Source organism: Anabrus simplex, chromosome 1 (genome assembly GCF_040414725.1).
Source record: "Anabrus simplex isolate iqAnaSimp1 chromosome 1, ASM4041472v1, whole genome shotgun sequence".
NCBI classification, from domain to species: Eukaryota; Metazoa; Arthropoda; class Insecta; order Orthoptera; family Tettigoniidae; genus Anabrus; species Anabrus simplex.
In genome coordinates this window covers 1,249,410,064-1,249,428,760 of record NC_090265.1, presented here as the reverse complement: position 1 = coordinate 1,249,428,760, position 18,697 = coordinate 1,249,410,064, and the positions used below count along the sequence as shown (strand labels likewise).

At 37.9% G+C, this 18,697-nt stretch overlaps 1 protein-coding gene across 2 annotated transcripts in view; it reads left to right on the top strand.

The window, feature by feature from the left end:
* LOC136877993 (alanine--glyoxylate aminotransferase) overlaps positions 1 to 18,697 on the top strand; it is a 127,804-nt gene that overhangs the window by 36,444 nt on the left and 72,663 nt on the right. For both annotated transcript variants that reach the window (XM_067152050.2, XM_067152049.2), the window contains exons 3-4: positions 1,488 to 1,653; positions 9,977 to 10,132. In XM_067152050.2, coding sequence (XP_067008151.1) covers positions 1,488 to 1,653; positions 9,977 to 10,132 — 322 coding nt within the window. The remainder of the gene's footprint in view (positions 1 to 1,487; positions 1,654 to 9,976; positions 10,133 to 18,697) is intronic.

Below are 18,697 nucleotides of genomic sequence, written 5' to 3'. Positions count from 1 at the left end.
TCTGCAGCCTTATTCTTTGGTTTTTCATCCTGAATATATGAACAGGATACAGATTTCATAATTTTCCTACTCCCAATTCTGTGTTGTTTCTTGAAACAGCTGATCCATGCATGGGAGGTGGAGAAATTACTTTTTTTGATAGACAGTTCATGTGCAATGTCCAAAGGTCACAGTCGTAAATCTTTATCACTTAAATTTCGCTGTGTGTATATAGTATCTCCATGCAGGTAGGCGTATACACCAGTTTTGACCTGCTGTTGTTTTTGAGGATGCCTCGAGTGATGTTGATTTTCATATTATTTCATGTTTCTATGAAGAAGGTAAAAGAATGTTTGAGGGAGGCAAGTGTAGGGACTGTGGGTGTAAGTATGAATTAAGGAGAATGAGGGAAGAGATAGCAAATTTGAGGGAGAAAATAAGGCTTTTAACGGAGGAAGGGAAGGTAGTTCTCCCTCTGTCAGTGTAAAGGGTACTGTTGGTAGGCAAGAGAGAGAAGGAATGGGAGAAATTGTGGAAGACAAATTGGCTAATGCTTTAAGGGGAAAGAAACTGAGGGCTAATGGTACTCATCACCAAGTGAGTTCAGGAGGAGGATTGGTAAAGATTCGGGATGAGTCACTGCAGGTAGAAAGGGAAGTGTTGCAGAAGAAGGGCAGGGCAAGAGGAAAGGGAAACGTAGAGCAGAGGACAGGAAGGAGGAGGTAGAACAGAGTTGTGAGAGGGGTAGAAGGGAGGAGGAAGTAGGTTCTGCAGTCGTCAGGGAGGTAAAGGGAGACCAGGACATTCTTCCTAAAGCCCAGTTTTACAGCTGGATGTTCTTCCTGAAAATAGTCCTGTGTGGAGGTATGTGTTTAATATTGTAAGTTTCTTTGACGATTACTAGTGTGATCAGTTGTATGTAAATGAAGATGTGTATTGAAATGAACACAAACACCCAGTCCCCAAGCTAGAGAAATTAACCATATGTGGTTAAAATCCCCAGGCCAACTGGTAATCAAACTTGGGACCCTTTGAACTGAAGGTGCCACTACATTGACCATTCAGCCAAGGAGTTGGAAAAATTTTCTTTCTTTTTTATTGTTTATTTGTCAAGTATAATACCATGTGTTTTCTTTTTTCAGGTAGTTTACACATTTATAACTTGAAATTAGTTTTGACAGACTGAAGAACCTAACAGTTAAAAAAAACTTTCCTCAGTTTATTCCAGGTATTTCTTGTGATCTTTCAGGTAAAACTACCATCCCAGCATCAATCAGTATTAGATCTTCTGGCATCCAGGTGGAAAGCCAGCAGCTAAGCCCCTGTGCTAATTACAGCCCCTTTCTACATTATAATATCTCTTGTCTCATATAGTATATAGGAAAATAGACTAGGAAATAGATTACCAGTACTTTTAAAAGCAAGAATATATAAATAGCACATCACTGCTTTTTAAATTACTACCGTACTTATGCTTTTAGGACATTCAAATGTTTTTAATATTTCAGGAACAAATGTTATAAGAACAGAGAAGACCCCTGGGGATGTTTTCACTCTGGATGATATAGAGCAGACTCTCAAGGAGCACAAACCAGTTCTATTATATCTGGTACTGGGAGAATCTTCCACAGGAACTCTGCAGCCCATGGAAGGTGTAGGAGATTTATGTCACAGGTAAGTATATTAAAGAATTAACCTACTGTAAATAGAACAAGGATTAACATCAAAGTTGTACAAAGAAAGAAAGAAAGAAAGAAAGAAAGAAAGAAAGAAAGAAAGAAAGAAAGCCCCTTAACAAACAAGTGATGAACCAAGTTATATATACAGTAGAAAGTTAGAACCAGGCCTGATGAGAGGAGGTGGTAGGCACGGCTGTAGTCGTTCGGGGGGGGTCTTGAGGCTCAAGAGTTTCTGGAAGGCCTAATGGTATAGTGTATTGGAAAATCAGTTAAATAAGAATGTACATTTTAAAATATGAATGATATAAATTATTGTTCAATAGACAGCCAGTATTTTCAATCAATCATTCACTACTGATCTGCATTTAGGGCAGTCGCCCAGGTGGTAGATACCTTAACTGTTGTTTTCCTAGTCTTTTCTTGAATGATTTCAAAGAAATTGGAAATTTATTGAACATCTCCCTTGATAAGTTATTTGAACCCCTAACCCCCCTTCCTATAAATGAATATTCATCATACTTACGTTTTAAAAAGTCCCACATGCCTGCTTTTTCAGCCATATGGTACTGCCTAATAGTCCTACTTTTTAAGACCTTCCTTTCTATCACATTTATTTTTAACTACGACAAGAACATTCATAGGAAGGGGAGTTTCTTGCGATTAGATGCAATTGACGACCTTGTCCTCCATTTTTTTTTTTTCGGCAGTAAGTTGTGATAATAATATATATTTTAATTTTTGTTTTTTAAACAATCTACTTCGTATTTCATGTTCTTTTCCTCCACTGCCTTAGCGATCATACTCTATTTTTCCAAGTTCAGCCCCCTGTGGACTTCCGAATCAATGTTGGCTGTACATAAATTTCATCTCGCATAATTTATTCATTTAACTTGGTGACATTTTTTAACATGGCAGAAAATGCAATGGCACAATATGTATGGTATTATTTATTTTTATGAGAAAATCACAACATTCCAACACTCCGCCCTTTTCTCAAAGAGATAAAAAAAGGACTACACTTCAATCAATTATCCCTTCATTGCAATCCTATAAGCCTACAGAAACTCTTAAGCTTGTTGCTTGATAAATTCTTTGTGAACAAGTCTACAGCATTTCTCTCTGATGCTACATATACAAACTCAATGAACCTCTTTTCTACTAGTTCTCTACAAACATGATACACGATGCCAATATGTTTTGACCTTTCACTCGCATTATAATTTTTCTTAATTTAATTGCTGCTGCATCGTTTGCAAAACTTTACAAGGTGTATCCATAAACCTTTGCAGCCCTAGCTCTGATAGAAAATCTTTCATCCAAGTTATTTCTCGAGATACCTCTGCCATTGCCATGTATTCAGCATCCATGGTAGATCTAGCAATACAACTCTGTTTCTTGCTATACCAAGACACTGCTCCCCCTGCCACTGTGGTTAGATACCCACTCACTGATCTTCTTGACTCAGTATCTCCTCCCCAGTCTGCATCACAGAATACTTGTATGGACTCTGCACAATTTTTAAAACATAACTTTAAATCTTTAGTACCACACAGATATCCCATGATATGCTTCAGCTCTTTCCAATCTCTAATCTTAGGTTTTTGACAATTTTGGATAAATTTACATATCGCAAATGCATTGTCAGCTCTGATAGCAAATCTTTCATCCAAGTTATTTCTCGAGATACCTCTGCCATTGCCATGTATTCAGCATCCATGGTAGATCTAGCAATACAACTCTGTTTCTTGCTATACCAAGACACTGCTCCCCCTGCCACTGTAGTTAGATACCCACTCACTGATCTTCTTGACTCAGTATCTCCTCCCCAGTCCGCATCACAGAATACTTGTATGGACTCTGCACAATTTTTAAAACATAACTTTAAATCTTTAGTACCACACAGATATCTCATGATATGCTTCAGCTCTTTCCAATCTCTAATCTTAGGTTTTTGACAATTTTGGATAAATTTACATATCGCAAATGCATTGTCAGGTCTAGTATTACTTGACAAATATAGCAAACTTCCTACTGCACTGTGATAGATTGTACAATCAAATTCCTGCTCATCATTTTCAGCCTGTATACCCGCTTGGTAAAATAGTCTTACTTGGTTTACAGTCGCTCATGGAAAAGTCAGCAAGTAATTTGTCTATGTACAGACTTTCACTCAACATAACCCCTTCTTTTGTCTGTTCTATTTTTATTGACAGTAAGTTTGTCACTTTCCCTAGATCTTTAATCTCTGACTCATCTGCCAACCTTATTTTTACCATCTTAACAACCTCTTTGTTACCTATTATAATTATATCGTCAACATACTAACCAATGGTACCACTCTCCTTTACATATACACATGGTTCTTTGACATATCTCTTAAAATCTAGCCTTCTTATTATAGCATCAACACAAGCGTTCCAGTCTTTACTCGAATTCGATGGTCCATAGATGCTTTACTTCAACTTACATGCATAGTTTTGGACATCCTTTTCTACGAACAATTCTGGTTGTTCCATGTATACAGTACAACTGATTTCACTATTTAAGTAAGCACTAGGTATCTAGATGTTCTACAGTCCAACCTTTACATACTGCAATGCTTATCAACAGTCTCATTGATTTTCTCTTTATAACAGGACTAAATGTTTCATCATAACTAAGGTTCATCTGTCTCTTAAAAGCTTGGGCAATCAATCTGGCCTTATATTTCTGAATATTACCCTCACTGTCATATTTCAATGAAAACACCCACTTAGAACTAATTACCTTGATATTATCCGGTCTTTTTACAATTTCCCAAACATCCTTCTTTCTCATCTCATTGATCTCCACTTTCATGGCTTCCATCCAGTTATCAGACTCTTGGCTTGACATAGCCTCCTCAACTGTTCTAGGTTTCACTTCACTCCCATGTCTAACTTCCATCACTACCTTACAATCTGCACAAGTCTTTCCTTTCCTCTGTCTTATTGAACATCACACATTATTCCCTGGCTCTTGTATTGCTACAGACTCAACCTCTAGTTGTTCCTCCCCAGTCGTTGACTCAACAGCCAATGTTTCCTCTCCTACCTCCCCTGTGTCTAACTCAGTCCCTAATTTCATCTCTGGACCTTCAATGCACAATATGTCAAAGTATGTTTCACTACCCTCTGTCTTTGGTACATTTATCTTTTCTATAATATCGATTCCAGGACCTTTCACCTTAAGGGGAAATATCTGCTCCTCAAATACCACACTTCTCCTCACTATTACTTTTTTCCTTTCAAGACTCCATAATCTATATCCATTTTTAGTACCTGCCTCGTACCCTATCATAACGCATGACTGCTCTGGGATCTAACTTCCTGCTGTCTACTCTCACAGCCCACGCCTCACATCTAAATACTTTCAATCTACCTATTTTCTCCCCATCCAACTTCCTACTGAACCACAGTTCATATGGTACCTGAAAATTTATTGCTGAGGATGGGCACCTATTTCTTGAATAGACTGCAGTCATTACTGCTTCCCCCCAAAATTCCTTTGGTAACCCAGACTGGATCAACAGACATCTAACAGTATCAAACATTGTTCTAATCTGCCTCTCCGCTAATCCATTTTGTTGTGGAGTGTACAGTACAGACCTCCTTAGAGTAACACCCCATTTTTGCAATTGTGCTTGAAATCTGCTACATGTGTACTCTGTACCATTGTCAGATTGCACTACATTAATTGCTGCACGCGCGCGCGCGCACACACACACACACTCTCTCTCTCTCTCTCTCTCTCTCTCTCTGGCGTTTTCATCAATCATATTTACAACATATTGAGCTTTCCCAAGTGATGGTGGACTAATTTTTCCAACTACATCAGTGTGCACAACATCAAGTGGTTTTTCTCCCTTACACTCACAAGACTTAGTGACTTAGGTACTCTCTTGTTACTTAGTTTCCCTTGAATGCATACAGAACAAGTATTAATATAATTACTTCTTTTCAATTCTAACATAGGCAATTTAAACAAAGCTTCAGAATGTACATGTCCATATCTCTCATGCCACAACCTAACCTGGCCAACACATTTAAATGCTACATTGTTATTACATTCTTGATCTATCATTTGGTCACAATCACTCACAGCTACAATATCATTTCTTCCCTCTATCTGTTCTACATATACATCAATCCTCCTGTCTGCAATAAACAATGTTTTATCTCCATTCTTATCTACAGCCACTGCTTTCTCACCTGAAAATCCTACTTTGAAACCTTTGCTGGTTAACTTACCAATGTATATTAAATTTGCACCCAAGTTTGGCACATACAACACATCTGTAAATGTAATTGTTGATATTTTACTTTCATCTTACCTATACCTCTAATATCCAGCTTACTGTTATCTCTTATTTCTACATTCCCAGTGACATTTGTTGACATGTCTATAAACATCTCCTCTGTTGGACACATACAGGGTGGCGCATGATAAGTCACCCGATTGAATTTTGATCCTACAAGTATACTATTGGGGCAATAGCATTCAAATTATGCGCTCAACATTGTGCAGTTCATGGAAATTACTCCAGATGTCATTACGAGTTCATCGCTTCTGTTTTGAGTCCACCATTTCAGTTTGCCGCGATGGCGGACAAAGGACGGTTGACAGTCGCACAAAAGACTAAGATTGTGTTACTGTTCGCGGCGACGAACAATGTTACATTGACACAGAGAAGGTTTTGTGCTCATTTTGGCACACGGTGGGCTCTCAGCCCACAGAAAATACGCAGATTACATCACAAATTTGCAGGTACTGGATCTGTTTTGGAGTGTGAGCGGTCACATGCACGTACCGTACGTTCGCTGCAAAACATTGAAGCAGTTCGAGTCGCTTTGACTCGTAGTTTGAGTAAATCAACAAGAAGAGCCAGTGCCAAGTCGGGAATTTCACGCCGATCTGTACAAAGAATTATTCAATCCGAGCTTCGCTTGTATCCATACAAGATGACTGTGGCGCATAGGCTTACTGCGAGAGATAAGGAGCGGAGATTACAGTTTGCAAGGTGGGCAATCGAGCAAGGCCAAGAGGCAACACATGGTTTTCAGACGAAGCTTATTTTCACTGAACGGTGTTGTGAACAACCAGAACGTTCGATTTTGGGCGCGTGAACCTCCGCGAATAATCCACATGAAAGACACCTACGGGGAGAAAGTGTGCGTGTGGGTCGCGATGTCAAGCCATGGAATCATCGGTCCGTTTTTCTTCGATGCTACATTAACCGGTGAACGCTATTTAGACATACATTCACAATGAAGTATTTATTTATTTTCCACCTAGTCGATACAATGATTGCCTAAGGCAATTTTTATTGGTCAAAAGTGGTACATGTTTTGTATATTATCAACATCTTCAGCCACATAACACAGTTTAGATGAAAAATATAAAATTGACAAAGTAATGCTTTAGAGGAAGTGTCCTTGAAATTATAGAGGAAGTGTCCTTGAAATTAATTTCAAGGACACTTCCTCTAAAGCATTACTTTGTCAATTTTATATTTTTCATCTAAACTGTGTTATGTGGCTGAAGATGTTGATAATATACAAAACATGTACCACTTTTGACCAATAAAAATTGCCTTAGGCAATCATTGTATCGACTAGGTGGAAAATAAATAAATACTTCATTGTGAATCTATTGAAGTGCGATACGGACCATGAAGCTGATTTTATGTAATTTAGACATACTGCGAAACCAGTTCTTTCCTCAACTCATGGCCATAGGTCTTCCATTGCAGACACAATGGTTAATGCAGGATGGAGCACGCCCCCATACTGCCAAAGTTGTGCTTGATTTTCTACACAAAAGACTTGGCCTTAGGGTATTGTCAAACAGATTTCCAGGATGTTATGAAGGATGAGGAATGTGGCCGCCTCACAGCCCGGACATTAACCCATGTGACTTCTTCTTTTGGGGGTTCCTTAAAAAGAAGGTGTACCACAGAAAATCCAAAAATGCAGTGCAACTTAGGGCCATCATTGTGGAGTTATGCCACGTCGGAGAGTCGTCACAAATGCACGTGTGTGACTTGAAGAAGTTGTAAAACAAAACGGCAGTCATATTCAACATGTGATTCATTAGGTTATATTTTCAAGTTGTATTCTTTACTTCTACATCAATAAATTACAAATCTTGTCAACAACAAATGTGTTATTCATGAAACAAATCAGGTGACTTATCGTGTGCCACCCTGTATGATGGGATGCACATGAATCGAACAGCCAATCTCTAATTTTCTCAGTTCCTACAGAAACTATCATGCTCATTGCTTTATCTACTCCATGTATAATTTCCAAGCTTACCATTTTTCCACTCGCATTCACTGATTTACTCTCCTGTGATGATTTGTCACTCTTTATTGTTTGACATACATTATTCTAATGTCCCAACTTACCACAATTGAAGCACTTTTGGGTACTGCGACAATATTTAGATACATGTCCCTGTTTACCACACTTGTAGCAACTATACTGTTTTCCTCATCCCACAGTCATGGCTTGAGCTTCATCCTCCTTACGTTTTCCAGTGTCGTAAGCCTTTCCTCCATTTTTCTGAAGTTTCTTTCTGCTTTCCTCAGTGAGTAATCTCACCTTCACCTTTGAGATTGTCGTTTCGCCAAATCAGCTTCCAAGGAAGGTATACAAACTGCATATTCCTCTGTAAGATTTCCGATGATCATTCCTGCAACTTGTTGAACTGTGAACTCGTATCCGGCATTACTCGTTTTCCTCCACAGTTGATTTATTTTTGCGAAGTATTCTTGTACATTCATGTCCTTGGGCTTCACAAAATGAGTTAACTGTTTCAAGATCATAGCACCATTCACTAGCCCTCCGTCATTGCACAACTTGTCCAGTTTCTCCCATGCCTTTATCGCTGATTCAATATCTGCAATATCACTTTCAAAATTTTCTCCCACATATTTGAAAATAACCGCTAATGCAATCACATTGTTTCGTGCTCATCGTCTCGTTTCTGTCTGAGGCAATTGACAGCCTGGCGTATCATCATACTCTATAACTGATTCCCACACATCTTTCAACAACAGTTCTTGCTTCACCTTCAATGCCCACAAAAAATTGTTCTCCACTGTAAGCTTAGCCACATTCCTATTCAGTGTTTCTTCCCCGGTCCACGAGGTTGCCATTTTTTCCGTTAATAATGTCACAACTTGCTTCGTACATTAATTCTCGTTACTCCATTTAATCTTATATTGTCTGGAATGTACTGCAGTATTTTAGTGCTCTGGGCTCATAACCTGTTGATATCTCTTCATTTTAGCTCATAACATCAGTTTAGGCAAGCAAATTTTACAATAAAAACACCAGCTTCATCACACACATCTTTTTTTATGAACTGTTGCCTACAACTGCCAACAACACACACCTCTAGCAGTTCAAAGAATTTAAAAAAAACAACAATTGACTCAATTTCTTCAAGGAATAATACACTTTAGTTACCAACACATAACCTTAATGTAAGTGTCTTACAACTAACACATGATATATATGTATGATAGTATTTATTTTTGTGAGAAAATCACAACATTCCAACAAAAGGACTTAAATTGCATTTTAAAATCATTGTTTTATTTGTTTTATTTCATACAACCTTTATACAATCATTTGTACATATCATAAAAACTGTTTAACAGCAATCGAAGTAGTGTTCTAGGTCGTCTACGATTTGTTGCCATTGATGAAGAAGGTGGAAAATACTGCTGGCTGTATGAGATTTGTCAGTTTGCACTACTTCACGTCGAAGTGCTTGTACGGTGTCTTGTTTGTTGGCAAAGAGTTTCTCATGCAATAGCTACGTCACTTTGGGAATAAGATAGAAGTCACATGGACTAAAACATACGAACACTACTCAACCTTGGATACTTTCATTATGCACCGCAGTCATCAAACTGACATAGGGAGCATGATCACGGCCAGAATGATGTATCCATATCTCATCTGCTGGCAACATTATGAAGCTCATTTAATGTACTTTCAGATGCAGGTTTGCTGTTGGCACATTTTCAAGAAATGAACAATCCTTGCCATGACTTTTGAATCAACCCTCATACATAAATGTCTATTAGGTGCCTTTTATTTTCGTTCTTATTTAATGTTCTTATTCAGTGTTCTTACTGTTATATAGAGTATTTTATTTATTTGCAGAAAATTTTCTCTTGAGTAGGGACTTTGAGAGTAAATATTGGGATGTTTTAAGTGGTTTGAAGGGACACAGTATAAAATGAGTCAGCTATTCTTACCAACAATTTGTTTGTTACCTTACAGATACAACTGTTTACTAGTACTGGACTGTGTGCCATCCATTGCAGTAGTTCCTGTGTACACTGATGAATGGGGTGTGGATGTAGTTATTGGAAGTTCTCAGAAAGGTCTCTCATGTCCTCCTGGACTAGCACCTATTGCATTTAGTCCAAGAGCAGTGTAAGTACACCATAAATAGTAACTATACCTTAATAATAATGTTGCTTATGTATAATCATGATATGATGCTTGTTATTTAAAGGGGCCTAACATCTAGGTCATCGGCCCTAATCATGATATTACAAAGTATGAATATAATCTAATTTTATTATGTGCTTCCTGTCTGGATTGGTGGTAGTGTTGGACTCTGGATCCCAAGATTATAGGATCACACCCAGCAGAGGTAGTGGGATTTTTGAAGAGTGGAACAGAATCCATTCAGCACTCCATGCCGTATGATGCTGGTGTGTAAAAGAGCTCTGGTGACACATTTTGTGTCTACCTGAAAAAAAAAAAAAAAAAAAAAAATAGAACTCAGCCATAGATCACCCAACAGAGATCTAATTCCTTTGTCATATGGCAGAGTAAAATGGAACATTGAAACTGACACAGAGGCAGCTAAATCAAATCATAACATCTGCACATCATGCTTGAGGCCTTATTATTATTACTGGCAGAGTTCCCACAGCTCTGCCTACATTCGAGTCATACTTAGATGTATGCAATGTTGGTAGCAATTGTAAACTGCCCAATAATAATTTACCACTGATCAACCACTATGTCACTTCTTACCTCTCCCCTTGTCCTCTACATCAACCAGCATGTCTACGGTTTTAGCCAGAAAACACTCATTTTTCCATAACCTGTAGTTCTAACACATTACGGATTGTATTCTCTTTCAAGGGTCACAGCCGTACATTTCTTTCAGCTTGGTATAAATTTTCTTTCATTGGCCTGTTTTCCACCTCAAACTTTTTCCCATACATTGAAAAAGTATAACAATTGTTGGATTTGCACCACGAATGGATAAAAACAATGATGTTTATTCTTAGTCATCCAGCTCAAAGGTGCCCATAGGATAGTTTGTAGGGGGGGGGGCTGGACCTGGGGGTATGTAGTATTTTAAATATTTTGGAAGATGAATGGTGACTTGTATTCCATGATAGAATACCACCCACGGTATCCACTACCACTTCTATGCAATACCGTCTTTTAAATAATTTTCTTGAAAGAAAAACACCTGGCTGTATTGGATTTTTTCCTTTCTGTGAGAGCTAGTGGGGGCCATGTTCCCCCACTTGCCCCCGGGCATGGGCGCCCTTGATCCACATGTTTCAAATGCTATTTTAACAGAATGAAAGTGCAATTTTCTGCCAAACCATTAGTGATGAAAAAAAATGCATATCCTTATTTTTAAAGAAAAATTTAATCCTAAATTCTGCATGTTTGTTCCTTTCCTTGATAAGACTAAAAGTGTACCCCTCATTTTAGTTTTTATTGCATAAAGCATTTTCCAATACACAAAAAAGCATTTTTTTCCTGGAAAAGTATGAAAAATTGAATTCCAAGTGCACTTGGTGAACTCCATTTTTAACAGGGCTAATGCGGTAGTTCAGGCAGCTTATTCAATTTTAAGATTCCCAGTCACACATTTTTTCTACTTTTCTACTTTTCGAAACTGTCTGCTTGCCAGATAAGCTATAATAGTTTGGAAGAAATAAGCTGTCTAGTGGTGAAGGAATTACTGAAATCCATTGAGTGTAGTGATGGAAAAAACCTCAGTTTTTTGTTTAAATCTATTTTTCTTTTTAAAACCAGATTTGAATTAAACCAGTTGTGGTTTCTAATTAACTATATATGCTCATTTTCAACTCAGAGGGAAGTAAATAACAAGTTATAACTTTGCTCTTCCTAATCTATAAATTTGCATGCAGATCTGTAGGAATGTCATTAACATTAATTAAAGAGTTATGAGGTGTTGCAAATAGCATGAATTCTGTATCCACTAAAGCATCTGCATTTCTGAACTGCTTACTAAACTCTTCAGACAGTGTCTTTAAAAGTTCTACATATTTATCAAAGTCACTCTGATCTAGCTCAGTTGCTCAATCTAGTATGATCACAAGATGATGATGATGATGATGCTGATTATTATTATTATTATTATTATTATTATTATTATTATTAAGAAGAAGACAAAGAAGAATGATGATGATGTTGGCATCTGAGAGTATGAAGAAATATTGGAAGCATATGATGCTGATTATAATAATAATTATTATTATTATTATTATTAAGAAGAAGAAGAAGGAGGAGGAGGAGGAGGAGGAGGAGGAGGAGGAGGAGAAGAAGAAGACGACGACGAAGAATGACAATGATGTTGATGATGTCGGGATCTGAGAGCATGAAGAAATACTGGAAGCATAGAAAAGCTAAATTTTCTTTGTATAATTGACTGGAGTAGTCCTATCTTGGCCATAAAATAGTAAAATAAATTATGACAATGCGCAAGCAATACCTCACATCTTACAATGCTCTTCTGATCTATTATCCTGCTTAAGACTGATCACACCTTCCAGCCACACATGGATATGCAGTCCATCAGATCAATGTTCACTGTGTTCATTTTCCTGTGCTAATTTGTAAAGGAAAATGAACCTTAAATGCATTATACTGTACAACAGAAGTGCGTAAATACTTCATGAAAATATACATTCTTACAATAAGGTTTATTGTCCTTTACATATTGACATAGGAAAATGAACGCAATGAACATTGCTCTGATGGACTGCATATCCATGTGTGGCTGTGTGGCATGACCAGCCAGGAAAATAACGGCTAGGAAGAGCACTGTGGGACACGAGTTATTGCTTGTGTAGCATTGAAAAAATAAATTATTCAACCGCTTTTCCCACATCTGTGGGGTCATCGGTGCGAACTGTGTCACACGTAGATTTGGCCCGTTTTATGGCTGAATGCCCTTCCTGATGCCAACCATATATGGAAGGATGTAATCACTGTTGTGTGTTTCTGTGGTGGTTGCCAAGTGTAGTGCGTTGTCTGAATATGAAGAGGAAAGTGTTGGGACAAACACAAACACCCAGTCCCTGAGCCAGAATAATTAATGAGATGCAATTAAAATCCCTGAACCGGCTGGGAATTGAACCTGGGACCCTCTGAACCAAAGGCCTTCAATGCTGACCTTTCACCCAATGAGTTGGACTATTATTTGTTTGTTTGTTTGTTTGTTTGTTTGTTTGTTTGTTTTCCAAAAATTTCATCTAAAATTTATGGACAGCAGATGGAGAAAGGGCAACCCCCCACATACACGGAAGTGTTCCCTTCTCTGTTGGTTAAATATACAGTATACTGTACATATTAAAATCTGCATATGTTACATGTACACAGTTTTACACCTTAACATTTCAGTATACACATAACTCCTGTGGATGAGAAATAAGTATGGCAGGAGGTGAGGATTGTCAGAATTTTATGGAGGCTTTCCTAGTATATGGTTTTAAAAATTTCTGCAACTAGCTTGTTAAATTTCTATATATGTTTCATTCAATGCATGTCTGTGGACAACTATTCTCACTGACGAATTTGAATAAGTCACAACATAGAGATAGACTAACAGATGATAATCTAGCTGCCACCCTGTGTATTATTAGTCCTCGCTCCTTGACACTAAATATTGAAAACTCTTTTCCAGATTTAGGCTTAGTTTATACATGTTTAACATAATTAAATCATATATAGAGAGATAGGAGCAAGAAAACTGACATATACTAAGGTGAACATAATAGGCAGATCAGTGTGGGAAGAGGAAGCAGAACATGATTAATATCATTACAGTTCTTCACAATCAATATTGTAGAATGTTAGTTAGATTTTGCTGTATATGCCAATCATACTGCAAGGTTTAATAAGCCAATAACTGGTGCACGTGACTTCTGTTGATGCCATTAGTGTTCATAAAAGTATATGAACCCTCATTATTGTTCTTCCAAACATATACTCACCACTTAGCTTCATTGCATTGATTATCGAGTGCATTCAGGCGTCATTTCTTTATCAATTTGAAGAACATTATTGAAATATTCTTTGTTTGAAATAAGCCATTAAATGCAGGTAATGGGTGTTAAAACTACTCAGATCATGTGTAGAAGCATGAAATTAACCTTCATTTTTCTATCAAGATTTTGGTGAACGCAGCATTTCTCATTGCAAAATACATATCTCATTGTTCCCTGACATACCAAGTTATTATATAGTACTGTGATTTAAAACAGCCTGCACAGTGTTCAGTGGCATTGCACACAGCTGCATGCACACTCTATAAGCAACATTGTACAGCCTTCGCTCATCCTTGCGCTACACACATCAACCTCTCCTCCCCATCAGTCCTTGCTAAGCAGTACTATATGCTCCAAGACTGCTTTCTATGCTGAGTTGCTCCGATCCTTCTCTGGGAGTGCTCAGCTGCAAGGCTCACCTAAACTAAGTGCATGGTCACTTCCTTCGCTGTCCTATCCCATCATCACTATAAGACCTGTCTATCTTGGTGCAGCATAAACCGATAGCAACTGAGCCAGTTGGCTGTGCGGTTAGGGTTGCGTAGCTGTGAGCTTGGGTTGATGAGATGATGGTTTCGAATCCAACCATTGACAGCCCTGAAGAGGATTTTCCATGTTTTCCCATTTTCATACCATGCTGGAGATGTACCTTAATTAATGTCCCAGCCGCTACCTTCTAATTCCTCCATTTCCAATCCTTTCCCATCCTTACGTCACCAGAAACCTTTGATGTGTTTGTGCAATGTTTTGAAAAAGAAAAGCTACCATAATGAAATTGTATTACATCTAGAGAACTGGGGAGATTCTGGTTCCAGTCCTAAGAGTTTAATCTTTTCAATAAATTATTATTTTTAACTATGTTACTATGTTACTGTATATGCTGGTTGGTTCAAAATGCACTGGGTTTGATACAGAACTGAGTCACGAATTTTAGCACTGTCAGGTTAACTCCTCTGGCTCAGGGGCAGAATGTTTGTGTTTATCTTAATACACATTTTCATTTACATACAATACATCACACTACCAACAACCACAGAAACATACTAATGAATTCTTTACTCCACAAAGGGGAGAATAAGTGCTGACCCCAATCAACTGGGAAAAGACCAGGAAGATGATTTTATTAGTATTTTTTTATGATGATGATTTTGTGTGGTTATTACAGCTGGATTCAGCACTTGTGAGGGGTCTCTGGTAAGACCCAGTTAGAGTATGGTTCCAGTGTAAGGGTGAATTGGTAAAGATCCAAAAGAATGCACAATTTGTTCTTGATGATTTCCAACAAAAGAGTAGTGTTACAAAAATGTTACAAACTTTGGGTTGGAAAGACTTGGGATTAAGGAGACAAGCTGCTCAACTAAGCAGTATGTTCCAGTTTGGCAATGGAGACATGGTGTGGAATGACATTAGTAGACAAATAAACTTGTGTGGGACATTTAAAAGTAGGAAAATAAAGTTGGAATTCAAAAGGACAGATTGGGGGTAAATATTCATTTATGGGATGAGGAATATGGGATTGAAATAATTTATCAAAGGAAACGTTCAATAAATTTCCAAGTTCTTTGAAAACACTTAAGAAAAGGCTAGCTAAATAACTAATAAGGAATCTGCCATCTGGGCGACAGGCTTAAATGCAGATCATTAATGACCAATTGATTGAGAGAGATCCTATAGTGACGATCTATTGTGGAAATTAAACTACATTTTGACTATTCAACCACAGAGCTAATGATGATGATGGTGAATAATAATAATAATAATAATAATAATAATAATAATAATAATAATAATAATAATAATAATAATAATAATAATAATAATAATAATAATAATAATAATAATAATAATATTCCCTCAGAGCCTACCAAGCTACTACTACTGAACCTGAAGGCCTGCAGATTATGAGGTTACACATGATCAGTGCGACAAATACTCTCAGCCATTATTCTTGGCTTTCTACAGCTGGACTACTATCTCACAATCAGGTAGCTCCTCAATTGTTGTCACACAGGCTGACTGAACCTTGAATCAGTCCTCAGATCGAGATAAAGTACCTGACCTGGCTGGAAATCAAACCCGTGACTAACAATAACAGCTAGGCTGAGTGGCTCAGACAGTACAGTGTTGGTTTTCTGAGTTCATGCTGGCAGGTTCGATCCCAGTTCAGTCCAGTGATACTTGACGATAGCCTCTGCTACTGGTTTGTCAGCTGTATACTAATCGTTCCATCATCTAGCAACTAAATGGCTCTACTGGAGAGTTTCCCACTGATATTACATGGCAAATTTTGTGTGTGTAATTTTTTTTTTTGTTATCGGAAGCAAAAAAAAAAAAAAAAGACATGGAGGGCCTGAGAGTTTTGCCTGCCCTTTAAAAATCTCACAATCTTGGGATATGAATTGAATATTGTACGACTAATCCACCATGAAAGATATTAGAGCATCTCATGTAAAGGCAGTCCGTCCTTCTTTCATGACTCTCTCTTGTCTCATTCTTCAAGCAATCGTTCCTTTACGATTGTTTCTCATTTTTTATGATCTTCACATTTTTCCTTGTCAGTACGGACTGATGTCCACACGGTTTTACATCTTAAAACAATGATGACAAAAACCATCACCAGTTAACATGGAAATATTGTTTAATTGTGTTAACAATGCTTGGCGTTGATATGGACTAAGTAACAAAATTCTAAATTCATTATTCTATTATCATAGTTGGTACGGTAAAACTACGAGGGCTCTTTTTTTTCAAGTTTCGATAGGCCATAAATAATAGACGTATTGAGGTAACAAGATTCTTTTATTACCAAAAGATTTTGTACATTCTTACTTATTTTTCTATATAGTCACCATGAAGGTTGAGGCATTTGTCATTATGAGAGACCAGCTTTCCTATACCCTCTGCAAAGATTGATTGATTGATTGATTGATTGATTGATTGATTGATTGATTGATTGATTGATTGATTGATTGATTGATTGATTGATTGGACTGCATGTGGCCTCTGGAGAGGCCTGGTGCAGGTCTTTCTATTTGATGCCAATGGGCGACCTGTGTGTCTGAGCGTGTGGTGATGGGGATGATAATAAGGTAGGGAGAGGGTGAAACTCGGTTTTGGCACATAGCCTACTGTTGTCGAATAACACCAAGGTGTCTGCTCAAGGCTAAACATCTCTATCCGATGGATGAATTCTATCAACAGTGTCATATGCCCTAGAAAAAGGAGAGATTAGAAGTTGAAAGGAGGAACTGTAGGAAAGAACGAGCGAATGCGAGGGAAGGCGTTCTTGCACAACCATCTGCTGCAACTGCTAGTGTGTGCTGTCACTGCAATAAAATCTGTGCATCCAGAATTGGACTGTTCAGCTATCTGAGATGACACAATTAATACGTCCAAATGCCATTGTATTTATATACTATATATTCGTTGACGAATAAATGCCTATGATGATGATGATGGTGCCCTCACTCCATAACAACACTGCAGATAGCTTTGGAATTTAACCCAGGATTTTGGCATGCAAGCTAATGATTAGAAATTGTATACCACCACCTCTCCTACTCTGTCACCCAACATTCTGATGATGAAAATCTTTCCACCAGTGGTACTCGAACAAGCTAACCATGGTGTCAGACTTTAAAGATTTGATGCATTAATGATCATGGCCTCCAGGTGGGCTAGTGAGTGAGGTAAGACTTACCATTGTAAATGGATTTCTGAATCATCAGACATGACCAGAGTTAATTAAATCTAATTGTAACATTAGCAACTAATTTCATTTCTGGTTTTCAATTTTAACATAATAAATTGACTATCACTCTTCTTGGTACCTAACATTTATTTTCTGTTTGTACCATCACCACTTCTCTAGTTTTATTTCTTTCTGTATGGCTTTTGATATGTTTTTCATGTTTTTGTAATACCAGGTGTATGCATAAGTTTTTGCCAGCTTTTGTGGTAAAGAAAACATGTCATTTTCAAGGAAAATTCATTTTTTGTTTATTCAAAATATTGGCCATCAGCTTCTACAGACTTCGCCCATCTTTCACGTAAGTTATGAATACCATGCCAGAAAATCTGCTTGTCTTTTGCGGCAAACCGTTCATCGAGCCATTTTCCAACTTCCTCGAAGTGCTGCTCTGCGAGCGCATGCCCCATTGATGCAAAGAGGTGATAGTCAGATGGCGCCAGGTTGGGGAGTACGGCGGGTGTGGAAGGATGTCGCATCCAAGCGGTTTCAAGGTATCTTCCACTGGTTTTGCTGTGTGAGACGGCGCATTGTTGTGTAACAAAATCACTTTGCCTTGTCTTATGGCCCATTCTGGTCATCTTTTGATCAATGCGTGATTTAAATGAATCATTTGTTGGTGATAGCATTGTGCATTAATGGTTTCACCGGGCTTCAAGAGTTCATAATACACAATACCACTCTGGTCCCATCAGACACAAATCACCATGTTTAAATTGTCAAAACCATGTCTCACATGGTCTAATTGATGGAGCATGTTCCACCACATGTTTCTACCAGCAAACGATAACTTTCCACAGCCTTTTTCTCTTGATTAAATAAGAAAAGCAATGCGTGCCACAAATGTTCCTTTTCAGGCACAAACGTCGACATGATCACTGAACGATACAACACAGACACTAGTGTTTGGCGGACTCAGCT